The sequence below is a fragment of the Astatotilapia calliptera genome, chromosome 13 (genome assembly GCF_964374335.1).
Source record: "Astatotilapia calliptera chromosome 13, fAstCal68.1, whole genome shotgun sequence".
NCBI classification, from domain to species: Eukaryota; Metazoa; Chordata; class Actinopteri; order Cichliformes; family Cichlidae; genus Astatotilapia; species Astatotilapia calliptera.
This window is the reverse complement of record NC_137434.1, coordinates 28,347,137-28,373,578: the sequence shown is the minus strand read 5'-3', so window position 1 is coordinate 28,373,578 and position 26,442 is coordinate 28,347,137. Positions and strand designations below refer to the sequence as shown.

At 39.3% G+C, this 26,442-nt stretch overlaps 2 protein-coding genes across 9 annotated transcripts in view; one reads left to right on the top strand and one right to left on the bottom strand.

Moving 5' to 3' along the window:
• The first annotated feature begins 1,254 nt into the window (after positions 1–1,254).
• On the top strand, positions 1,255–17,930 carry ppp1r1c (protein phosphatase 1, regulatory (inhibitor) subunit 1C). Of its 3 annotated transcripts, XM_026160540.2 has the most exons (6): positions 1,255–1,496; positions 3,076–3,133; positions 6,586–6,623; positions 7,286–7,340; positions 10,814–11,017; positions 12,983–13,276. In XM_026160540.2, the coding sequence occupies exons 1-6, from the start codon at positions 1,416–1,418 to the stop codon at positions 13,036–13,038; spliced, it is 492 nt and encodes a 163-aa protein (XP_026016325.1). In that variant the 5' UTR covers positions 1,255–1,415; the 3' UTR covers positions 13,039–13,276. The 3 variants fall into 3 exon arrangements, with proteins under 3 accessions (XP_026016325.1, XP_026016326.1, XP_080143993.1); XM_026160541.2 differs by lacking the exons at positions 10,814–11,017; positions 12,983–13,276 and adding an exon at positions 16,315–17,930; XM_080287867.1 differs by lacking the exons at positions 10,814–11,017; positions 12,983–13,276 and adding an exon at positions 15,025–15,203.
• A 1,227-nt stretch (positions 17,931–19,157) lies between these two features.
• The window catches only part of nckap1 (NCK-associated protein 1), a 36,412-nt gene continuing 29,127 nt past the window's right edge, over positions 19,158–26,442 (bottom strand). For all 6 annotated transcript variants that reach the window (XM_026189464.2, XM_026189465.2, XM_026189461.2 and 3 more), the window contains 8 exons: positions 26,168–26,261; positions 25,671–25,753; positions 24,500–24,580; positions 24,318–24,411; positions 24,117–24,233; positions 21,466–21,575; positions 20,496–20,585; positions 19,158–20,275 (listed from right to left, as the gene is read on the bottom strand). In XM_026189464.2, the coding sequence (XP_026045249.1) occupies positions 20,159–20,275; positions 20,496–20,585; positions 21,466–21,575; positions 24,117–24,233; positions 24,318–24,411; positions 24,500–24,580; positions 25,671–25,753; positions 26,168–26,261 (786 nt within the window). In that variant the 3' untranslated portion in view covers positions 19,158–20,158. The remainder of the gene's footprint in view (positions 20,276–20,495; positions 20,586–21,465; positions 21,576–24,116; positions 24,234–24,317; positions 24,412–24,499; positions 24,581–25,670; positions 25,754–26,167; positions 26,262–26,442) is intronic.

Here is a 26,442-nt window from a genome sequence, read left to right as displayed (position 1 = left end):
GCTGCAGATCTGCAGAGAACCAAAGGGGAGGATGACTTTTCTTCATTCCCGTTCTTCCTTTTTTTTTTTTACTCTTAACTTCCCTCAGTACATACAAAATGATTTTATACGTGCTTCTATAATCAAACACCAAAACTATAACTTCACCACACATTAAATGTATTATTTAAACTCGTGCATTTTCCTCTTATATTTCACCATTTAAAAATTACACAAACTAATGAAATCTTTCATTGGTGGCAAAACTCTGTATGCAGCAAAACGTTAGCATCTCATTAAGATTTTCTTTTCTTGGTTTCTAAATGAAAAGATGCAGACAGGTGACAAAATAAACGGAATAACTATTGTAGCAGCTTTATAAAATAAACATGTAACACCAGAACAGCTTCAGTGCAGCTTGGCATCAATTCTGTGGAGGCATAAAGCACAGCTTGTCGTTTTGTGTTTCGGTGATGGTTTAAAATAAAATTGGTCCAAAATCTCCCACGGGTGTTCTGCTGGGCTGAGATCTGGTGATTGTGAAGGTCACGGCAGATGATTCACACCGTTTTCATCCTCATCCTCGTTTCCCATGGATGTCATCCTGAAAGAGACGACTCCCATCAGGGCAAAAATATTTCATTATGGAATAAATGTGATCCCTCAGAGCAGCTTTGCATCGATTTGCAGCAAACCTTCACTCTAGAGCACCCAAACCAAATGTAGCATAACAGATTCACCAGATATCCTCCCTGCAGGGGTCAAGGGTTTCAGGCTTTCCCTTTAAGTTGTCATCTACCTGTATACAAGCATTCTAAACTAATAAGGTGGCCATGATATACCTGCAAAACCTCAGTGCTAGTATTTTCCTCCACCATGCCTAAGCAGAGCACGGCTGCAGATTCCTACTCATGTTGCTAAATTGAGAAAAAGTTACGATGGAGGCCTGTTGTTGCCATCTTTGGTCACATGGTCTTTTTCCATCATAAAATCAATGCCATACTCTTATAACTTTCAAGCGTAACAGACCTCAAATAGCATTGATCTGGGGCTAAATGTGGCTTCTAGTGGTGAAGTGAAAGCTGTAAATTGAAGCAGCTCAAGTGAACATGTGAGATCAGGCCAGGCACATCTGCACTCTATAAACAGAATAATATCATGAGATTGGAAATAATTGAGTAAATTTACTATTTCAGTAAATATCAGATGTTGTTTCGGAAAACACTGCACTGACTTGGCTGCTCCCCCCTCATTTTCTCTCTAGCTCTTCACATCTGTCAATTAGTGATAATGGACCACATCGGCCAAGAGGAGACCACTCCCACACTCCCTCTCTATTCCCTCCCTCCTTGACACACAAACACACACACACACACACACACATCCACTCTCTCTCTCTCTCCTCTGTCTTTCTTTCTATCTCTCAGTCAGTAATAATGGAGCCCAGCAGTCCAAAGAAGATCCAGTTCGCTGTGCCTCCGCTGCAGGGACAGCTTGACCCACAGGCTGCCGAACATGTGAGTGTATCCGAGCATGTGTGGGCCAAAGAGTTTGGCTCATGCATGTGAGAGCTGAATAGGGCTTTTATGTCCTGCGTGTGTTATCGGGAATTTTCGGTGTGTGGGTGCAGAGCATGTGCGCAAGTCGGCATTATGAAAACGGCCGTTTGTGTATCTGGCTGACAGCATGTGTATTTAATGGGTACGCTGTGTTTGAGCTGCAGTGCATGTGACACTTTTAAGTGCTTTGTTTTCACATCTGTTGGTCAGGCGTTTAAGTGCAGGAGATTTATGTGACTTTGAATAAATGATATGAAGAATTACAGAAAAAAATACACACTGAAATACCATTTAAATAATTTAACAGTGACTTATTTACTGTAACTTCCATAAACTTTTACATAGTGTATTTACTCCCATCTCTTCCAGGAATCAGAAATGCTTTTCCTTGTTTGTTTTACAAGTAGCTGATGACGGAAATCCCAAGAAATCTTGCTCACCTTTTCTTCTAGGTTACTTTGGTTCAAAGGCATTCATGGTAAAATGGGATAATTCTTACTAACTGACCGTTTCCTCAAATGTGGAGAAGCCTGGCAGAGGCACATTTTTTCTTTAGCTGATCCTGAGTGGCTCTAAGAGGAAGAAGCATAAGCTGCTTTTACAAACAAGCGTAACCGTCATATATCAGGGAGTTGCTGCTCTTTGCTTTTTCCTGACATCTTTATGGACTGTTTGAGGAAGTTGGTGATGAACAGTGACTGATTAGGGCCCCCTGCATCTAATGTTGGGGGAGTGACTGCCTCAGAAAGTGTCAGCATTCCCACAAATCACAGATAAATTTCACAGATGGTTTTAAGAGATACCATCGCACCAACCTCTCCCTGTCAAATAAACAATGAACGACAGTGTGCATTTTTTACTACTGGCTATCATTTTTTTCTTTTCCTGAAAAGCCACCTTCCAGTAAGGGTCAAGTGATCTTTTTAGTCATATATGATTATAGACTGAATGCCCTTACTGTATAGTGTTTACTTCAATGTGCAGTTGTACACCCACAGGCTGGTTCTGAGCCAGGAAAACCCAGAAAACATGCACTGCAAGGGTTAGGGACTGTTGCCAAAGTGTCTGCGCATTAAATCTTTGGGAATATAGACTACGAGTTGCATTTAAAAATTAGAAATTTGGATTTGAAATGTCCTCAATATTACACTCTTCCAAAGAATGAGGTAGAAAAATAAATATTAAGTCAGGCAGTTGTTAGTTTACTTTAGTTAGTTACTTTATCACAGCGTGGTTTGTGGGAAAGATGTGCTTTTAAACCTTGAATCAAGTAATAAAAGTTTAAGTAGCAGACTGTAATTTTAATATGCACTGGGGATCATAAACCCATAAACCTCACCCTGCTAATAAGAGTACACTGTTACATTTACACAGATGCACAGCATTGTGTTTCTTTACACTGCGATAGTCGGGACAGTTTGTTCCAGCTGGTATTTTTCATAAAGGTTTATTTGGACAATGGACTGAAGTTAGTGTTCCCAAAGCCAACGAATGATTTCAAGGGTTAATGATGAAAATGTGTGTGTGTTTACCTCAGATCCGCCGCAGAAGACCAACTCCTGCCACTCTGCAGATCTACAGACAACCTGGCACAGGTGAGACAGGGAAAGAGGAAATGAGAAAGGGTGAGAGGTAGAGTGGGAGACGGGCTGCTGAAAAGCAGCAGCTGTAATGGAACCTTTATTAGATTACTTTTGGTAAGTGATCTGAGTGTTTAGAGCGGGCTGATGGATGCCTGCAGAGTGTGTGTTTGTGCTCTAAGCTGTTATAAATCCCTCTACACGGGAACCGACTGATTGAATAATCACGCTGATTCCATTCTGTGAGCTCAGCTCTGAGGCTGGTCCCATTACAACTGCACTGAGCTCTGCAGGCGCCCGATTTGGTTTTAAGCTGCCATTTTGTCCATTTCTAAAGAAAGAAAAATCCCAAAAATGTTGCTTAAAAGGGAAAGAAAAAGCCAGAGAGCGAGACAGACAGAAACAACTTCAGTATCTTCAACACACAGAGAGAAATATTCTCAGCAGAGGGCAGCCTCAAATCATCTCGATCTTTCTGTGCATGATTGGCTATGCTATGCACAAAAAGAATCTAAAGCTCATGATTTTCAAGTCTTAGTTAAAGAAAGGACTGTTTTCATTTTTAAACCTTGGTTATTTTTCACTCCTTCCTCTTTATCTAGCAAATGACACTCAAAACACAACAGTGAGAGTCTTGAGAGAGGCTGCACATAAATCTAAATGTTTTATCGTCTGTGGTATAAACATGACGATTTTAATCTCACCATTTCCATTAACCAATTATGACCTAAAACCACTTTAAATTTGTAGTTCTTCCTAATTTTCAGTCAGTTCACCCGACGGTCTGTAGGAGGAGAAGCAGCTGGCAGCTGTGAAAGCAAGAAGCAACCACATGCTTTCAAATAAGGTCACTGGGACAGGAACTGCAGACCCAATGTTCTAAATTTGCTAATTAGTTTCAATATTTTTCCACTCTTTGAAATGATGGCAGATATGTTTCACATTAAGTTAAAAAAAAAAAACCCAAAACATTACTGTGGCTGCGGTCTGCAAGCCAAAGTGTTCTTACGCAAGGCACCCGACCCTGAGTTACTCCTGATGCATTCAGAGTGTTATTATTTTACAGTGAATTATTTAACCCACAAGTTTCAGAAGAGTCACTAATATTTTATAAAAATTTAGGAACTTTAGGAGTGGCGATTGCAGCTCTACTGTGTTTTCTCACAAACTTTTATACAGCCAGTCTTGTTTTTGCAAACAGAGAAATCGCCCCCTACTGGTCATTAACCCTTTAAGACCTACCATAGAACCAAGTTCGCCAGAGCTTATATTATATTTTTACATGCTGTGGAGCCATTTTTGGGAGCATTTCAAGTTGCTATACATCAATACAACCATTATAGCCCAAACTTTAATAATATGTCTGCATTAGGTGCATAGTAATTACATAAATTGCAAAAAAGTGCAATAAACTACAAAAAAATTGAAAATCGTTTTTGTTTTTTTGACATATATTTCTAGTTAGAGAAATTTAAGAGGCTTATCCCTCAAAACTGTAAATACAAAAAAGTTACACAAACTAGTTTCCCACCACAGGAAATTTATTTTGAGTGTCTTCATAGTTTTATTTTTGAAATACACCAATTTTTATATACTGCAGGAAAAACAAAAATAAATATTATAGTGCAAATTTGCAAAATAACAGCATATGCATCAAAATAAACTATTTCCAGCAGTGCAATATGAGTCTTAAGCATCCCAGAAACGACACAGAAAGTCATAAAGTCAAACATAACTTTTTAAAACACATAACAAGTAAAACACAAGCTCATAAGGCCTCGATCGTAAAAAACTACATTTCCGCAAAATGACGTCACTTCCGGTTTCGGGCAGGTCATGCGGTCATGTGATAGTTCGCGCTGATGGACGTAGGAAGTGTTACAAACAGCTGATGGATCGGCGAAGCGTGTTTCTGGAATATCATGTTTTTGTTGCTGCAAGTGATTTTTATGCAGTTTTTGCAAAGCTATATGTGGAAGGAAACTGTGACCGAGGACAAGCTGATGGCGTAAGATGTAAGTACAACTCCTCCAGTTTCATATGCAAAAAAAATTATTGCGCTAGCTTACTTGGTTGCAGAGCTACCGGGATTTAAAAATAGTTACGCAAAACAGAGCGTGCCCGCTCCGATCGGCTGTAAAGGGTTAATAGGGATGCAGGTTAAAAGCGCTGCAATCCAGAAGCTACTTTTGCACTTTCTGTGTTTATACCAAATCTGTCACAGTGGCCATCGTAACAGTCAGGCCATAATTTAAGATCTGGATACTACATCCATCTTTTGTATACAGTCTGTGGTTTCAATGAGCACGAGGACGAGTAAGCAGTGGTGGCCACCCGGAGAAATAAAATGTTATTTTCTAAATTGCACAGACCTGCAGCCCTGACACAGACTGAGGACAGAGATGGAGTCAGCTGAGATGTAACACACATGTAGAAAGAGTCATTACTATTTTAGCCGAATAAACCTTTTCAGGCTTTACGAGTGCAGTGGAAACACAGGCAAACAGCAGAATAGGAACCCTTTAGCTTCTTGTAACAGGTTCCTGGCACTAAAAGCTTTTGGTGCTTTGAGTGGGATTAAGGCTGTTAAATCAAAGCAGACACAGAAATACAAAAAGCAGAAAAGTTGGAAGAATAACATGAAAAACTGCCAAGAGATGCAAATCAAGCAAAACAAGATGCACAACAGAAACAGATGTAAAGCAATAAAAAAAATACAGATCCCATTATTGACAAATAAAAATTGTGCTTAAAAATGTATTTATACTATATTGATATTTCAACTCATCAATAATATCATAACGGTAACTGTTCTTTTTGTTAATTTGTGATTTAGGTTTTATGTGTTTGCCAAAAATAAAGAATGAAATAAAATAACTAATTCATTTCTCTACAGACAAAATCTTCTATAGATAGCAATGACATGTTTTGACCACAGTAAAAATCTGACAGCCAAAAGTAGGTGCAGAAATAATAGAAAAAGATCCGAGCAGATGGTGAAGAAACAACCACAGAGACTCAAAACTGAATTGTTTTGCACCTCCTCCCGTGTGGGTGTATTGTTACTGCATGCATACTGGTGAGGGGCTTTTTACATGACCAGGGGCCTGTTCTCTCATAATCCCTCCATGCCTGTATGGGCGATCAATACTGATTAACACGACCAGCACCAGTACATGTTGCACTGGGAAGCGTACAAACTGCAGCTGTGCTGTTTTTGAAGTGGATCACAGCATGGCTTCAGGCCACAGAGGAAGCCAAATTACTAAAAACCCGCTACCCATTACCCATGTGGTGTGAACTAGCTGGCAGACCCCGCCCCCCATGAGAACTCTTAATGCCAGCATTCACACTACTGAGCTGGAAACCTGATAATAAGAAAGCAAAGAATCAAAAGAAAGAGGTGAGGTTATGGCAAATGGATTTAAGGATAAAGCTCAATTTCTGTTGTTTTATCTCTCCTGCAGATGTTGGAGATCAGAACAATGCCAGTGGAGACTCACAGGTTTGTATATATAGTTGTAAATGCACACAGATACAGGGAAAAGAGAAACTCAGCAACAGGTAAACATTTGTCAGATGAAAATAATAATCTTCTCTGTATAAGCAAATTAAAAAAAAAAAAAAAAAGACCTCCACGATGTTAGCGACTGATAAAGTACTGCAAAACAACCTTTTAGTTACATTTCTTTTTCACATGACTGTAATCAGTCTCATCTATGACAGAAATGCAAAATATCTTTAAGGTTTTCAGTCATTTTATGAAAAAAGGAATTTAAAAATACTAACTATAAAAATTAGACAATCTTTAATAAATCTAGAAAAAAAATCTAATTTTGATTTTGTATTACTGTATCCAACTATCACTTTAACATCATAGTGTAGATGAACTGGAGGCAACCACCCATTATAATGAAGTGTTTTTTTCATCCTTTTAAAAACATATTCATGTTTCAAACCATTTGACTGTTAGCCATGGTTCACTGCAAAAAATAATGTATTGATTATTGAATGAAAAACAATTATTGGAAGATTTTTATGATTAAAGATTCACAACAGCAGATAAATAGATATGTTTGGACTCCACTCAGTCATTTGACGGTTAGAGGAGAATTTTCATTTTGAACTTTTGTCACAAAGATGATTTTCTTTTCTTTTGCTCTGCAGGCTTCAGAGTCCTCTCAGAGGAAGCAGAGCACCTATGCCCCACCCTCCATGAAAGGTAAATGCACAGCTGGTTCCAGCCTCGTCTCCATTTAATTAAGAACAACAACAACAACAAAAAAAAAAACCCAAATGTGTACAATGTCTATAAAAAGCATAAAAGCTCAGTTTTCCCTCGAGGAGAGGATTATGAGGATTTATGTGGTGCATCACAAGCCCAAATGTTATCTATTGTTTTAAAAGCCACATTTTTCCTATAATTAAAACACCAACGAGATGCACCAGAAACAACAAAGACACCAAAATGTGCATTAAAACAATAATGAAAGACATGTAGCATCACTGATAGAAAAGCAAAGATTCTACATGTTTAAGGAGCTGCGACAGCGTTTGTCTTTGTAGTCTATGAAAAGGCACAGAAACAGAAATAAAAGCATCTACTGTTGATGTTTTTTTTTATAAATCAATTACACATCTTTGACTCAGACGAGCTTAAAGTTTTGGATAATTAGCAACAGACTCTTTATTGTATCTCTTTGGCATCATCAAAATCAGTCTGATTTGAGGGAGACCGAGCCGACAATCCGCATGTTGTTAGAAAATGTTATCCAACCAGCAATATTCAATAACTAACACATGATTTATAGTCAGAATAAAAGCTACAAACTTGTCCTTATGCGTGTATTTTCGTTCAGTCTATTGATTTTTTTTTCTACAAAATTTTGATACGATACCCTCTAATGTCTGCAGTGTCATTGCTTGCAGCTGTGTACACACTAGTCTCTTCCCTCCTCTCTTAAGTTTTGTGGTATCTGTATGTTCTGCCTTTAGGATGGAAGCTCTGCTTGTTTTGCTTCACATATTTGTTGTTCTTAAGATTTCCTTTCTTTAGTCTGAGTTTTAGCCTTGTTTGTTCTTTAGCCTCTGGCCCTGTTTTTCCCAGCCTGTGATCTGATTTCCAGCTGGCAGCGTGACAGAGAGAAGATAGTCAGGGTTACTTCTAATGGCTCGTCTTTTTTCCTTTATTATCGCTCACATATATATCCTACCACAGCGGTGGGTGTTTATATTAAAGGGAATCAGGCAAATGTTTTTTAAAAAAGAAGAATCCTCTGTAGGCTCATTTTCAGACAGCTTTTTCTAGTCTTGGTTCGGGATGAGAGCACATGTCCTCAGGAAGATGGACACGGCTCTGGGCGTTCAAACTTCTACTTATGAGGAGAAGCCAATGACAAAATCTAGAGGAAGGGTGGCTTTAAAAGCAAAGAAAGGCAAAAGAACCTGGTTCAGACAGAAGACGATGAAGTAAGGGCCCCAGCATAACATGAATAAAAATGATTCTGAACTGTTAATCATGGAATTCTAGAGTCCAAGATTACAAAATTATGAAGGTGGAACTGAGCAGAAGAGGTCCTCTTTAAAGTATGGATGGATTAATAACCACTTATGTCAAATATAGTTCATAGAAATGCTGTACTCTAGGCCTAATAATAATCCCTCCATCAGCTCCTCACTCTGCTCTCTCCTCACTCATGAACAGGACTCAGAGATACGACCTAAACTCGTCTACTTAGGGCAGCAACTTGTCCCACTCTGGGCGATCGTGGCTCAAGAGTTGGGAGTTCGCCTTGTAATCGGAAGGTTGCCAGTTCAAGCCCCGGCTTGGACAGTCTCGGTCGTTGTCTCCTTGGGCAAGACACTTCACCCGTTGCCTACTGGTGGTGGTCAGAGGGCCTGGTGGCGCCAGTGTCCGGCAGCCTCGGCTCTGTCAGTGCGCCCCAGGGTGGCTGTGGCTACAATGTAGCTGCCATCACCAGTGTGTGTGTGGATGACTGGATCTGTAAAGCGTTATACAAATACAGGCCATTTACCATTTCACTCCACCCTTTTCCAACTGAGAACCATGGCCTCAGATTGTGAGGTGCCCATTCATTCCTGCCGCTTCATAATCGGCTGTGAATAATGGTCTGATGAATACTTTGATCAGAAACACAGATTTGCAGGGACTTAATTGTTTGAACAGATTCATTTGTCAACTCAGGCAGCGTCTCAGCTGTCGCCAGCAAAACAATGCAAAAAGCACCCGTCTGATGTCTTTTAGCATGACTTTCCTGTAGCAGTTTTTGTCATTTTGTTATCGTCGCTGGAGCTGAATAATTGATGAAACTATTATAGAGATTCCACATGGAAAGCAGGAATCAGAGGAAGTGATGCAACTGCTGCAGAACAGGAGAGGCTGATTGAGAAAAAAGAGGGGGAAAAAAACACACTGGTGATTTTTTTATATCCGGGGAGCACGGACAACTCTGCTTTAGGAGTACGCAGAAAAAGGTGTGTGTTTTAGGGGGGAAATTATAAAGAGGAAAGAAAAAGAACGCAGCACATATAAGTCTGGGCAGAGAGTGCAGCACTGACTTGATTCCGGGAAGTGGAGACTGTAAAAGCTTTTCTTTTATTGATCCCAGCTGAGTGAGTGTGTATGTAAGACTAAGTGAAAGAGGGTGTGTGTGTGTGTGTGTGTGTGTGTGTGTGTGTGTGTGTGTGTGGCTAATAGTCTCTTGAGTAACTGCCTATGCCCTAAATCCATAGCAAGCATTTACATTTTGTTGGATAAGGAAAATTTTTTTATTTATAAATCTACTGTCCCAGCGCGGTGTTTAATATGTTTTCTCTCACTGTCGTACTTTTTTTTTAAAAATATTATATTTCATTAAAGCCTCATCAGGCACACACTGTTGACAAAACAAAAACCTTTAATTCAAACAATAAACAATTATTATTAATACACTTTTAAGTTTTTAAGTTTAGTTCCAACTATATTAACCTTGATCTGTGTGTGATTCAGTATTATATTTGACAAACTTATAAAATACAAAAGTTCTTCCTTAACAGCCTAAACTTTTACAGTAAATCAGCAACTGCAAAAAATCTACAAGTGATAGTTTAAGGAGCTTGAAAAGAAAAAGCGTATGGATTTTTTTAGGTTTCTTGAAGACTTTTTACCTCTCACCCGAGAAGCTTCTTCAAATCTGAGAGCAATTGGTGGAGAGTCCCAGATTTGAAGACCTATGTGAATGTTCCCAGGAGGGTCATGGACCCCCTATTGATCCTCTACCTAATCACATGAGCCAAGGTGTGAAAATGGGTGTGGGTCACAATCAGTCCTTTAGAGATGTCTCTACCAATTGCTTTTAGAACTAAAGAAGCTTCTCGGATGATCTTCAAGAAACCTAAAAAGGTCCAGATGCTTTTGTTTCCAAGCTCCTTAGACTACATTCAACTGGATGACTGAGAACCTTCACAGACTTCTTCTACAAGTGATACATATTCCTCTGGTTTAACTCTGATGTTACTAGAAGCCCAATCTGTTTTGCTCTCCTTCAGTTTAACTTTTTGGTCTTCTAATTTGGTCCCTTTCATTTTCATTCTACAAATTCCTTTTTACGTTTGCTATCTTGAGCCGTTCCTGCGCTAAAGTGATGTGCCTGTAGTTGAAGTGTATCTCCACTAGAGGTGCTCTTCTCTCCTCAGAGCTTCAGCTGGGGGTGGAGCAACACCTTCTGGGGGCAGGGCTCTGTGAGACAGACAGCGAGCTCAGCCCAGTCACAGCAGAGCTCTATGTTACCGCTGCAATGTGGGGTAATCACAATGGGCCAGAGGAAGCCAATGGGAATGAGGCGAGTCTGCTGTTAGCCAATCAAGAGAGAGGAATGGCAGAGAGCAACAGTTCAGGGGGTAAAATATTTTTAGCTGGGCATACATAACACCAACTGGTCAGCAGTGTACTCCAAAAAACCCCCAAACCAATCACTTTTGTCTAGTTGTTACACAATAATGACTTACTTTGACTTCAAGGTCAGCTAGTTTAGTGACTTCCATGCCAACTAAATGTTGGCAGAGGAAAATTGAAACCCAAAACACAGTTCTCATACCATAATCTGACTTTTTGGAGTAAACAGTTGGCCTTACACACACACACACACACACACACACACACACACACACACACACACACACACACACACACACACACACACACACACACACACACACACACACGTTCATTTCAAGACTAAATTATGATATTGTGAAGTTGCCAGCAAGCAAAAGTTGCATGCAAGTACTGCAGATAAAGTGTCATAAAATAAAATAACAAGAAACAAAATTATATTTGCATTGATGCACGGTATTACCTTTTGGACTATATGGAAACAGCCAGTGCAGACATGCTTGTGCAGTCCTCTAAAAGACCTAACATTAAATAGCCCATCAGTGATGATGCTATTTAAATTGCTAACCTGAACACTTTCCACTGTTTTTAACGCTCACTTCACTACAAAGTAATTGTTTGTTATGACTTTTGTACCTTCAGGTGTAGGGATATTAAACAGCACAAACATTTGGCCAACACCGGTGAAGAAAGTTGTGTCACTTGAACCCGTGCAGATCTAGCTATTCTTGCATACGCAGAAACTATATCAGTGTCATTTATAGTACTGCATTGAATATAATAATAGGTATGGGCCTACAGGCCAGCAGATCCATGTTATTTTCCTTTCTAAATTAGGACCCATGTATTCAGGCCTGGTCAGACACTTGTGAGCAAGCTCCTCTCCAAGGTCAGGCTGAAGGGGGTAATTATCTTCTGAGCAAGCATGACCCATTATCCTCAGGAGATCCTCCAGGGGCCACAGACAGCATAGTTAGAAAAGGGGGGGATTCATGCTGAAAGCAGACTGTTGAAGTGCCTTTTTTTAATAAGACTGGCGCCTCCTGCCTTGGAGAGAAGACTCAGGTATAGCTGGAGAGATTACGTGTCCCAACAGAAAGGCCACAGGATCCACTATGAGGAATATTACAGTGTTGGAGAAAGACATTTACAGTACTGTGCACTAAAGTACACTGAAACTGAACCTTGGATAGATGATAATGAGTGCATAGATGCAGTGCAAACAGTTTACTGATTAGCCCAAGGACAATATTTCCATGAAACAAACTGTAATGGGATGTAGTTGCATCGAGTTTGCTCATTAAAATAATAAACAAGCTCGCATTTTGCCAGTGCAAAAACATTTCAAAGTTGTGTTTGCACTCAGCTTTAAGTCTTCTCTCCTTCCTGTATAGCCATGAAATTAACTGTTGTTCAGGATTTATTAGCGGAGTTTTGCTTCTGACAGCAGAGTTATGCAGACACACCAGTGTATAAATTCAAACGACATCGATCACTACAGCAAAGATTCAATGCAGTACTATAAATTAAGCTCTAGTCTCTCAGCTGCCTGCTCTTATCAGCCACCGCAGCCTAGTCCTGAGAAAACCACCTCCCAGCAACGCACAGCAAACAGAAAGTCAGATACGAGCAGGTGAGGAAAGCTGAACATCGAGCAGCTAAAGAAGCAGATATTTTTCTTAGCTAGTCTATTAGAAAGGAAGAACTGCGACTGTAAACAGCTGCTGCTTTTACTCAAATCCTGAGTGTCCAAAATCTGCTATTTCTCTAAAATAATCACTGATGCACATCCTCTAACCTTCACTGTATGCTCACATTTCCATACTAACAGTCTGTGATTTGAAATTTGTTGAGAAGAGACTACTAACAGCACAACTCCTGTGTCTCCCTCTCTTATCTTCCTGTGGCTTTGCATGATATTCCACTCTTGTGCCTTCTTCCATCCTTCCTCTTCTCTTCCCATTTCTCAGATTTGTCATGTGACCACAAAAAGGAAGTGTCCAGTCCGGACTCTGTCTCCCGATAGCCGCCTTTCATCTCCTCGTCTCTCAGTAACAGACTTTCCCCTTCATCTTTCTCACTGGTGTTCATCACATCCTATTAACACTCTGCTTCACTCTTATGCTACACCTATATGCAGTATGATTTGATTTGGTAGCAGCTCTCACGCGCTTTCATGCGCACACACATGCACATAAAAGATTTTAGCTGGATGTACCAACTTTAAAAACTTTGGCTGTAAAAATAAAGATTATATTCAAGCACGTCTTTGTCCTACTTTCTCAAGACCGTTTAAAGAAACATACGTTTAGGCTGAAACATTTTTGCATTTGGGGTTTGGCTTCATGTTGAGTGTGGTTTTAAGCAACAGCACATTTTTTTCCTTCCTCAACAAAAAAACAAAAAACAAAATGTCTGACGATGTCTTATTGTCTCTCCTTTAAATATGAAGCCATGTGGGATAGAGCAGAGCAGACTGAGACAACCATTAAGAGATTAAAGCATTTATATCTGCAGCGACGTGACTATCTGGAGATCAGCATCTGCACATCACTGCATTAACATGTGGAGTTGTAAAGGAGTGCTTGGTTTATGCAGCACGAGTCCTGGTGTTTTTAAATCCCAAGGCCGTGAGAGGGGGGAAATAAAAACAATCCACAGACAGGATGTGCTGTGAGAAGAAGTGGCTTTACTATCACAAGTGGTTAAATGCATCGTTATCTGGTTTATCTTTGAATCCTGCTTAAAACGGCATCCTGTCAAAAGTGGCAAAAGTTCAGGTTAGGCAGCTTAAAACTGCCTTCATAATGCAAAACTGAGTTAGGAGTTTTAGTTCGAAAGTCAAAATTTCCAGAAAACCTGACATTTTGACTCATGGATGGAAAAAAGAACAAGAGAAATAAAGGACTTTTTATATATAAATACTTAGCATCTTATAATAATGTCACACTATTAAGAATTATGCAGTATTATAAGTACAGATATATCATTATGACAATGGTTATGATTATTATTAGTAGTGATGCCTTTACACGGTGTAACAGTAACAGATGGATAAACAAATCTGTATTTGGAATACTAAGGAGGACTATGATAACTGTACGGTATCAGCAAGCGCTACCAAATACTTTTGTGTGTTCATTATTTTTATTTTTTGTCCTCCAGTTAATGAGAATTAGGAGGTCTTCATCAATTACTGTGATCTCACCAGGTTAACTCTTTCCTTGCACTTCTTATTCATGGACATAATGGCAAAATTCATATTTTCCACTTTTAAAAATCTAAGAATTCCCATTTGGTGTTTGGAAAGGTTGATGGTGGAACAAATCACTTCACTCTCACAAAAGCAGCCCAATGTGGCACACACATCTCAGATTTTCACACTTCATTTGTGTTATTAATACACAGTCCATCGTTAGGTGGTTGCTAGGCGGATTGTGAAGTAGTCAAATAGTTAACGTCACGATATACTGTGTATATAAAAGGCTTGTTGATATAAGTGCATGTTACAGTCATGCAATTAAAATCATAATATGCTTTTACAAGGTGTTATAGGAGCACGAGCTACAAATGTGTAATTTTGGGAAGCATGATGATGTCATCATATGGGGTGGAAGATGTACCTGTGCGCCAGATCATGTAGGAGGAGTTTACAAGCAGATTTTTGTATCATTGTAAGACCTTTTTTTTTTTTTTTTTTTTAAATGTACTGACTTTTTTGGAGGCACTGACCACAGTGTCTGTCACGTTTTTAAAACCTGGTTTCTTGGTTACTGTTGCAAAGCTTTATCTAGAAAAAGTATGTGTCACAGATGTTTCTGATTACTACTGAAACCCAACACATTATCTACAAATTTGTGTTGACAATTCATGCCCATGAACACAAATAACTATTTCAGATTCTGCGTGGACAGCAGGGTGTTTCATTATAAGCCATAATTGCAGTGTCATTACCTTTCCTGCTCTCACCTGTAGTTTGGGTTTGGTCATCTCGCCGTGCTTCTCTTTTCAGCTCCGTCTCCTCACCCTCCAGCTGCAGCTGACAGCTGCCCCTCCTGATTCTGCCAGAGGTCTCTTCCTGTTCTGGGCAAACATTTCAACTCTGAATAACCATCAGCTTTTCTCAAAGTTTATCTTGGTTGATTTACAGTTCAAAATAAAAGTTGAGCTGATGTCAGACATGTGACCTTACAGCTGGCTCAGTGTCATTTAAACCACTGCCTTGATAAGACTCAAACAAGAATTAATTTATGTTATTATTCTATTGATTTGAGAAAAAAATATTTTAAAATGAGAGAAGAGTAAAAATGCTAAGAAATAAACATAAAAGTCTGACTGAGCTCTAACTCTGATTTCAGTTTCTAATCTCACAATTAAAGGCTCGCTTCACACGTCCATGATGCTGACACTGTTGACAATGAGTAAAGATTGTAAAGAAGCTACACGTATGAGCACACATCAAACAGAATTATCCTTATAGGGGGGAAGAAAACAACACTAAAAGTTCTTGCTGCATTTACCGTCTGATACGATAAGGCTGTAGTTGTGTTTGGATGTTTACCTCTCATTTTCCAGTGTAGTACAGTGTTCTCCTTTAATAACTTCTAACTGCTAGAAAACTAAAAGTTGGATGCTGCCCATCAAACCTAAACTCTTGTACTCGTGCAGCTCATGGAGGAGTCGGGTGGGAGCTTACAGGGCTGAGGAATAACTGCATAACAGGCATGAAAAAATAGTTTAAACAGAAAATACTTGGACATCTTTGCCTTTTTGATCCACTAAGGGAGATCGTGGCTCAAGAGTTGGGAGTTCGCCTTGTAATCGGAAGGTTGCCGGTTCGAGCCCCGGGTTGACTGGATGTGTAAAGCGCTTTGGGGTCCTTAGGGACTAGTAAAGTGCTATACAAATATAGGCCATTTACCATTTCTAAATATGTTTCTGAGTCGTTTGTGCTACTGAACATGAATGTATTTCAGTAGTCAGAAGCCAAAGACATCGACTTTATAACAATAACATTGTAAAGCTGTCGTTCATTAAGTATTTAATATATAAAGCTTCTCTTGTTTTGTCAAAACACGAGCTTCTCTAGTGTTTTGACAACACGACAGAAAGCTTTTCAAAAGATTGAAGTGCTACACTCAAGTTAATTATATGACAATATTATGATCATGTAATGGTTTCTTTTCATTGCATAGGTAATCAAATGCATACACCTTCAAGGTGTATGAGAATCATTCGAATACAGTAGAAACTGAAATTCACTCAGCAGACTTTGGTACATTTGTCGCGTGTGTCTGTGCAGGTAAGCTGGAAAGCTCTGTGCCAGAGGAAGAGGAGGAAGGCAGCGCTCAGGACGACTAGTCCAGCAGAGAAACCTCAGCACTGAACAGGCGGCCAAATTTATTTGTGGATATTCTGGACAAACCCCAAGACGGATTCAAACATCCATCTCCATCCAAGTCAAGCACCTACTGTGCATGTCCGGGCTTGTTGGGAAAGCTGACCTGTGTGGAGGTTATAGAAAGCTCAGTTAAGGTTTTAATCACAGTAGGTAAAGAAACGTGTTCAACCAGCATCTCCTTCACTTTAAACAAAAGGGGAACAGCCCAGCTGACAGTCACCTGACCACAACTAACACCCAAGTACATAACAATTAAAATGAGCTCAGATTTAGTTCATAAATAAGGGCAGAAATATGTTTTTTCCTTAAACAGAAGTGATTAAAAAAAGAACCTTAAACTGCCCCAGATTTTTAAATGCTTCTGGTGGGAAACGAAACATTATCATCTCAAGCTTGTCTTAATATATGAAGGAAAATTGTTTATACAATTGTTTGTTTATACATTTTATATCATTTTAAAGTTTTTAAATATCAAGGAGGAAATTAATCTAGGTACATTTAATTCTACCTAATTACATTAACTACAATGGATAGCAACTAGATATAACATGGGATCTAATACACAGTTGGCAAATTTCAAAAATATAGGATAAATGAAAATATAGCAAAAATGTTATCATCCAACTTCTCTTCTACGTGATTAGGAGGATTTTCAAATATGTATTTATACATGTATTATTTTTAATTTGCATACATTTCCCACCAGAAGTTTTCAAAATGTCCACCGTGAGATTGCAGCTTGTAGGCAAAGCATATCTTAAACACACAAAATACTGCAATAAATATTGCAGTATTTTGATCGAAGGTTGCATTGATTGTCGGGTTGACCCTAAAGGTTTATAAGACATTCCTCAAACATTCTGCCATCTAACTGGAAAAGCACAAATATTACTGGCTACACTCAGGTGCAAAGGTCATTGTCCCTCCCCCTTCTTTTTGTGTCTTATTGAACTGCACACCATGTAAAAGTTCTGTGTTGCATTTAATTTTAAAAGTGTTCTTGAGATTTGATTCCTGCAGTTTGTTGCTGCAGGAATCAAATCACTTATTATAGCTTTTCATCATTTTACTCACTGAATGGTTTCAAAAATCTGCATCCAAGCACTGGAAACTGCCACTTTAATTTGCTGCAATTCTGCATCATGATACATTTGTCTACATCTACTTTTGTTTTTCTTCAAATAAACTGGATTTGATGAGGAATTACTAAATGTACCACGTATTATTATAATGGATTACTTTGAAGATGAGTTATGTTTTTTCATTACCATGTGCTTTTCTTCTTCTGCGTACGTGATCGGCATCACCGGCACTTATAAATAACTGCAATAACTTGTCAAATTTGACGACATATATGCTACACCCTCAGCCACCAGGAATTTACTGTATACTTTTTGTCTTCATCTTGGATGCCTCCTGGTGGCTTTTCTATGACACAGCAAGGCTACCAAAGTAGTTTTGTTAGGAATGCCATAAAATCTTGAATAATTGAATAAAATAACATGAAGTAACAAAAAGCAACATCTTATTATTGATTTTTTTGAACAGTTGTTTACTTGTAGATCATTGCAGGAGTCCTGAGTAGATTGGTTACCTGCTGCGTAAAGTCTAACTTGTCACCTGACTGTGAATTACCCTTGTGTGTTCATACTTACTGGTTTTTACCTCATTCATCGCAGGTAGTGGCACACACTCAGAGTTCAGGTCTGACACAGCCCTAAAGTTTATTTTATTCATGTCATTTTAAGTTACAAGTTGGAATCAGAAACACAAAAAAAAAGAGAAGAAAAAAAAAGAAGTTATAAAGTAAAACAGCAACCATTCCACATCAAATGGCAGAATGTGTCCACGGAGCTGTCCTTACAACCTCATAATGCAAACTACTGACTCGCCACAGAAGAAACACCTTTTTTTTTCTGTGTTCCTGCTACGTTCTGTAAATATGACTTCACTTTGCAGCCACTTGCAGAATAACTCCAGCAGTGGTTAAAAGTCATGAGTAGTATGCAGAATGAACCTTCAGACAGAGCCCTGGGGTTAGTATTACACTAGCAAAGGGCTAACTTAAGGAGAGTAAGGTTTGTGTCTCATTACGTAGCCCCTGCTGTGCTCTGATTGAGGAAGAAAATAAAAATCAGACTGCACTTTGTAAAAGTTGTCCATCTGTCCTTTAAGGTCCCACACAACCGTCGCAAATATGTAAGAGTCATTGGTGGATGCCCCTTCGACCAGAATTTGCAAATCCAGTGAAAGCGGCACTGAGGGTGAATAATAATTGTTTTTTATTCTTATTGCAGCTCCAGTTCATCTTATGTTTTTTTATTAGTGTTAGGTGGTTAAAATGACCTTAGTATTAAAGTTAAACAGTTATATAACTGGACTATAGATGGTCAGCTATCATCAGCTGCTGCTAAGGTGCCTTTGAGTAAGGCGTGCTTCCCCCAGCTGCTTCAGTAGGGCTTCAAAAGAACAACGAAGCTCCTTTCCAGGAGCCACGAGTGGACTCGTTCTGATTAGGGGTTATTTTGTAGTTTTACTCTACCGCAGACAACATGTAGCACCTACTGCAGCGTCAGTCAGGGGAGCTGAGGGGAATACTTGCAAGTGTTTTCTTTTGCTTGATCCCACTGTAAGAGTTTAACAGAGCTGCCGCAGAGCTGGCGTCAAACACTGAAAACGCCCCAAAAAAACGGCATTTCTCACCACTTGTCAACACTCCAATCCTTCCAAGCCCTGATACACACTTTTCTTTTTTTTAGTGTCAACACATTTGGCAAATCGTCATTGTCGTCGTCATAAAAATAACAAAACATAAACATTAAAAACAGACAGCTTCACATCAAAGTAGAATACAGATATTATATCTTTACCCACAAAATGTTCATGTTACGACTAGCTAGAAAAAAAAGAAAGAAAACATCACCATGTTATACAAGTGTGTGTCCGTCTGAATATGTGTGTGTGTGTGTGTGTTTGTTTGCTAGGAAATGGTCGAAGATTAGTGTTTGGAACCGTAGATCTGCTCAGGATTGTGTATCTGTACGCGTGTGTAAACTCAGATTAACGAGCAACATGTCTTTCAGTATCAACACAGGAATCCTCACCCCGCATCCATAAAAGAAATATAATAAGAATAATAATAAACCCCACAAAAACATCAGAATCATTTGCATTCTCAAAGTAAGCATCCAAAAATCCATCACCACATAGTAGTTATCAGCTGGCCACTAAAGTTCTCAAAACTTTCATTGCAAAATTAAAAAAACAAAAAAAAACAAAGGAGAAAAAAAATATTTTAGTGTCAACTATATATATATACTATATATTTATACTTTTGTTCTTTATACCAACCAAACATTATGTATTTTTTGTGTTGCTATGGTCGTGGTCCCTGGCAACATCATGGAAACGGTACGATTAAAATAAAGACACTGATCCCCCAACTTCATCCAGCTCGTGTTTCTGTTCATATGTTGTGTTTTTTCCCTCCTCTTTTTAATTTGAGCACTTGTGTTTCATACGCTCTTCTTATATTTTGAGTGGATTTGTTTTCAATGCTACGCGTTTAGTGTTAAATGCCGACAGTGTTGCTTTTTTGTCCGAACACGCTGAGGCTTTGTAGGCATAGATTAGTGTGTTTAGTTTGGATTTAGTGTACTCTGGTAGTGTGTATTTGTTTTGTCTGTACCCCCATTCAATAGCAGACTATAAGGTATGCCTTTGTGTGGTTAGTGTCTGTGTGTGTCTATGCATTAGCGCTGATGCTCTGTTTGTAGACGGCGTGGTAGGCGTTTCGCAACAGGACGTAAGGGAAACAGGACTCCAGCAGGTCCATGGTGAGGAAGGGAGACTCCTGCACAATCTGAAGCAGAAACGAAATGCAGAACAACTCTTAGACGATTGGAAATATACGGTAATACTCAGAAGTAAACTTGAATGTTAAAAATAGTTCTGCACTTCAACTTGAATCCATTTTTTTTTCACATCCTGATATAGCTTTGATAGTTGCTTTTTAGGATGTTTTACTTTTAAAAGAGGAACAAGTGTCGACAGATAAAGTCTCCTGTACGTAGTTTTCTTACCATGTCCAGCAGCAGGTAGACAGATTCTCTGTTACGTGTCGTCATCTTGTCCGTTTCCTGACCGATCTTCAGCAGGCTGGATGAGGCCAGCTACACAGAAACATGTTACAGACTGATGTTAAGAGTCTCTCAAGTCAAGCTTCGGTTTTGTTTTCGTATCAGTTTTAACTAAACTTTAGAATTTCTTGACAAAAATTGGGAAATTACACACCATTTCCAAATTTATCAAAGAAAATCTGACTTAACTGCATAATTACTGGAGCTTCAAAGACATGTAAGCACTTCATGACTGCTTGTCTACTCTGTACTTCTTATAACACAGACTGTTGGTAATAATGAGCCACAATACAAAGTCTTCTAGGGATAACAGTTTCCTTCCATAAGCCCTTCAGTTCTCCTTGAAATAGATTCTGTAAGCTGCTGTAACTCGAGGGATGAAACTCATTTGTCTGAAAGATACCTGGTATTTTGATAAGGGTGACGACCAAAAAGCTCACATAGATGTTCAGCTGGACTCAGATCTAAAGACTATGAAGGTCATTGCTTACATCACATAATTTTCATACACATCAAACCATTCAGCGAGTCCATGACCCAAGGTTTGGGACACTGTCATCCTCAAAGAGACCATTCCCTTTAGGATAAAAAGGTTTCATCAAAGGACAGAGCTGATCAGGATAACTTCGAAAGGGGACCCGAATAACGGCTCCAAGCCATATAATAGTCACCGGATACCTCAGTTGTAGGTTTTTCCTTTAATTTGTTACATTGCGTGTTTGATGTTGACATTATGATGAGAGATTGTATATCCCCCTATAAGTTTAAATGAATCTAATTATTCTGCGTATCTTCTACGTCAGAATGCAGACATGATGCCCTAAAGAGCTGCCATCACAGCGCAGTGCTACACTAGAGAAACCCCAGTTATAATGTAAAGTTCTCTAAGAGTAACAGAAATGCAGTGTCTTACAGCCAGGAACTCTTTGAGGCGGTCCTCTATGCTTCCCTTGTGGATGGTGAAGAGAGCAGCAGCGATCTGGTTGATTGCTTTGGCCAGGCAGTGGATGTTGTTACAGTGGCCTGTAGGAGGCAGCAAACACACACGATTAGCTGAAGAAGGAGAGATTATTGACTCGGTTTAATTTCTCACATGTGACTTTCACAGCAGAGGAAATTTCAGGCTTATAAAACATGGATCTGTCAATCCTGGGCTTCATTTCTGTATCGCATGTGACATGGATGACAAGCACATGAATATAAAACGCGCGTGTAATCGTAAGGTTAGAGAACGGTTAGTGTGGCTGGACCGGTGCGACGTGTTAAGACCTGCTCCCGGCAAAACCAATCACTCGTCGGGACACAGTCTGCATACTAACAATGGTGGAGCCCATTACAACTCATTATCCTTTTCAAATGTCCCTTATTAACAATGGCGCCTTTCATTTCAAGGTTGTTAAGTGGCACTGTCTTGATAATTCACGACCTTGAGTTATAACTCTCTTCGATACCTCATCAAAAGGCCTCATGTATCTGCAGCGATGCCCCTCCGTGGATCTAAATATCAAGTCTGTATAACTGAATGAATCTTTCAGGCAAATAAATAAAAACAAACACGGGTCACATGGGCTAAACAGACATTTAAAACTGATTAATTATTTAAAAAGTACACATAATGAAGATGATAATATGGCTCTAATGAACACACATAAATCAATCTTGGGGCACAAGGTCGACGTCATTTGCATGCAGAAACTGTCTCGCACGTTGAACGTGGTAAATTTTGTTTCTTACAAAGTGGAATTTCTTTCCCCCAGCAGTGAGTCACAAGACGGGCTTATTATCCCCTTTATTAATGAATATTAGAGCAGGAAATGGAGGGCAAAATGATGGAGAGGAATCAATTCGTATCACAAATATACTTAAGTGCATCATGTATTATAATTTCTGTTCCGTAATCATTTGAGTCACAACAATTACTCCAGAATCTTTCCTCCCATAGAGTCTCAGCCGGCCTCAAACCAAAGTCAAGTCATTAAGCCAAACACTTTTTTAAAAGAACACACCTGGAGTGCAGCAGAATGCATGCATGGCATCTGTAATTTCCAGAAGGTAACTGCTGCTTGTTAGGCTAACAGCAAAAGTGAACATAACAAAGATTTGTAATGTGGGTTAAACAAACAAAGAAACCTAAAGCGGAGATGTCAAACTAATTTTACATCGTGGATCACAAATGCCCCACTCTGATCTTAAGTGGGCTGAACCAGTGAAACTCCCCTTTCTGTTGGTGGAAATGCATTCAACTAAACATTTAATCCCTGACTTATCCTAATATAAGAAAACTGAGTGTTCAGCATTAGAAATGTGGAGATACTGGAAAAACAGAAACTTTTCTCTCACTTAATTATTAATCTATTACATAAGTATTTCATGTAGTGTGAATGGCAGTGGGGAAGATCAATATTTACCAACAGAAAAAGCTGGAAAACTTTTGAAAATACAGATCCAGTGGACCCAACTGGCTTCTGGCCTCCGGGACTCATTATTCCACACCCCTGACCTGAAGGCATCACCGTCATGTTACTGTTTTTAACCCAGTAATCAGATGTACATGTTTTTCCTCTCGACTCTAGTGTCTAGCATGCTTTTCTGTCTCGCCAACCACTACGTCCATGAATCTTCTCAGCGGTCTTTTCTTCTCCTTCCTGTCTGGCAGCTCCATATTCAACTCCACTATTCAAACCATCTCATCCTACCTCTCTAACTTTGTCCTCAAACAGCTCCACTTGTGCCGTCTCTCCGATACACTCATTTCTAGTCATGTCCCTTCTGGTCACTCCCAACCAAACAAATCTGAGCATCTTGAGGGAGGCTGCCAACTCCACCCTGCCCACACTCTTCACCTCTGGCCTGTAGTGTTTTAAAAATCAGTCTACTAGGTGGCACTTCCTTTGTGGTTCTCAAACAACAACAAGAAAAAAAAAAAAGGAAAAGGAAAACATTTTTAAACAATACCAGCCTTTTACACGTTTTCTTTCCACTGCCTACATCCTCCATATAAATGAAGCAAGCAGCGAGCTATCATTACCGCTCAGCTTGAGGGGGGGGGATGCCATTAATTTTACATCCTGTCTCGCTATCACTGGCGCACGACAGACTTCTTTCTGCACACAGATACGACTGGCAGATATAGTTTGCAAGACAGAAAGTAGTCCCTGCATGAAAATGCTCGCTGCAAGGTTGGTGTGTTTATTCCGAGTAACTGGGTCACAATTTGTGGAAAGAGACATTAATGCTGAGTTTTTCCAAATGAACTTTTTGGCACCTTAAATACCAAAATGGGAGAAGCGTTTCTTTCTATTAGAATCAAGAGAAAGCAGACATCTCTGCTAATAATATCTACAGAGCTGGCTGACTCACACCAAAACAGTCTAGATGGAGACACAGCACTGCAGGCCACAGGAAAAATATAGAAATGTGATTTTAGGATGAACCGCCACTTTGAGTCTTTGAAGTTTCGTGCCTTCTCTTTATTGCACTTCATACTGCAAACATAAAATCTGTGTGAGAGAGAGTCACTTTAACTAGATCTTCTTAACAAATCTACAGAGCATGGTGTCCTACCTTCGATGGCTGGGCTGTACTGCGACATCACGTTGCTGGCAAGTGTTGGCAACGAAACTGCCACAAAGACCATCAGCAGACAGGCGATCTTATACTCCTCCTCTGGGCTGATGTTCTCTGCAGACAAACATCGTGATGGTCATACAGATGAATTGCGTGGCTCCTGGATGGTGGTTGTGTGTGACCGTGTTTGCGACTCACCGCTCTTTTGAGAGGACAGAGCCACCACCAGAGCTGGGTCGATCTCACAGGGTAAACCTGCTGCTGAGGACAGCTCGTAAACGTTCATGGCCACCTGGAAACAGACAAAACATCCACATGAACGCAAAGAGCGGGACATCCGGAAGCGCATCTACCTCGACAAGCCCGTCAGTGTGTTTTACCTTCATGTCCGTCTCTCGGGGAATGTGGTCCTTGAAATCCTCCACTGAGCTGACCAGGAAAGGAATGTGACAGGACAAAACCTGGAAAAAGCAAAACCGACACAGACCACTAAGACGGAGAAAGATGGAAGAGGAAATACTCTAAAATATTTATAAGTGTGCTTTTCAGCAGCCACTATCAGGAAATCTCAGACTGAATGAGCAAGGGCCAATAAACGTGTACCTCAACACTTACACTGAATGTCTTAATTTAATGTGTGATTTCAGAGTGCTGCCTGATATTTTTATCCTTTCACTTTTAATAAGCAGCGTTTCCGGAAACCAGCTAAATGTCAGTCTTAGAAGGCTTAGGTTCTGGAACTTGGTCCAACTCCAACTTCTAAATTGCTAAATCCAGAGGACCAAAGAACATGAAAGCTTGTAAGTATAAACCATGATATTTATCATTAAAAAGACAAGAGGGGAGTAGCTGGAATCAGAGCCAGGTTTAATTCATATTTGATGTAACTCAGCTTATAACTCAGCTTTAACCTGACAGGGACATAATGCAAGCTATTGTGATTGTCGATGAGACAGTCTAGTAAGACTGATTTTGGCCATTTACAGTATAAAAGATGACGAGGTTCAATATTAAAATGCCTACAACATCTACTGTACCTTTCTAAATGAAAACATTTTTAAATGACTGTATTTTAATGCCATGAATATGCCCCAAAGCTGAATAAAGAAATGCACATTATTATAGTTTTGTATTTTCTAGTTTTAGTTTTGACTTTTTGTTTTAAATGAAGTTTAGCTTCAGTTAGTTTCCAGAGTGGATTTTCTTATTTCGGTTTAGTTCTTGTTAGTTTCCGTGTTCATCTTAGTCTTTTTAATTATTACTGCATGCTATTACTCTGAATGTCGCAGAGAAAATTAATACAGGTTTTACAATAAAAACTAATTTTTCAAACGCAGCTGACCCACGGTGTGTCACAGTATCGTAAATAGTCAAACTTTCCTTTACATCTTCATTTTCTTCTATTCAAGTTCACAAAATTGTTTGAGTTAATTTTTTTTCAGTATTTTTTTCCACATCCAGCTTTAGTTTTAGTTAATTATAATAACCTTGATTGACACAAGTTGCCAGTATTTATCTCCTCAAAGTGGTATATGATTATGTGTGCCTTACGTCTCTCAGAGCCTCCTGAGCAAGCGAGCGGAAGGACAAAATGACCCCAATGATGGTCATTCTCTTCAAAACACTGTCCACAGCTACAAAGACAGAAAACACAGCGAGTGAGTGGAATTACAGCAGCTGTCACAGTGATCAGTGTTAATTCAGGAGTTCACCAGTCACAAAAATAAACTTGCAAGGAGGTGTATCAATTTGTACTTCAAGTGTACTAACTTGAAGTCATTTCTAACCAACCACTTTCAATACGATGGCAAGTTTAACACAGATGTAATCGAATCTCAAACAAGAGACTGACACTGAGACACTGACATGAAACAAGCCAAGGCTGCTGATTGTAAACAGCTAAATATCACACACACAAAAAGTGGCATAAGTACTCCCATCGTGTTTGGATAATCACTTATTGTTTGGCACCATGATGAAACTGCAGCTGCAAAGATCTGTGCCAAGTAAGTGTAAGCACAAGTATTAGCGTTAGTGTTAGTAATTACAGGTGAGTTTCTTGAAGAGCGCAGCCATGTGGTCTGGTTTGTCAAAGCTCGTCCTCATCTGGGTCAACACCTCCATGTTTTCTACCACCAGTTTCTACAGAGAAACGCAAATAAACAAAACATAAATATATGTAAGAACATTTTGTCAAAATTTTTAAAAAAGAAAAAAAAAAAGCCTGGTTATGAATGAAACCATGGAAGGCGTCAGACTACACTAAACACTCAACATCAACCAATTTGTTTCCCTATTTTTGGCTCTCTCTGATGTAAGGAAG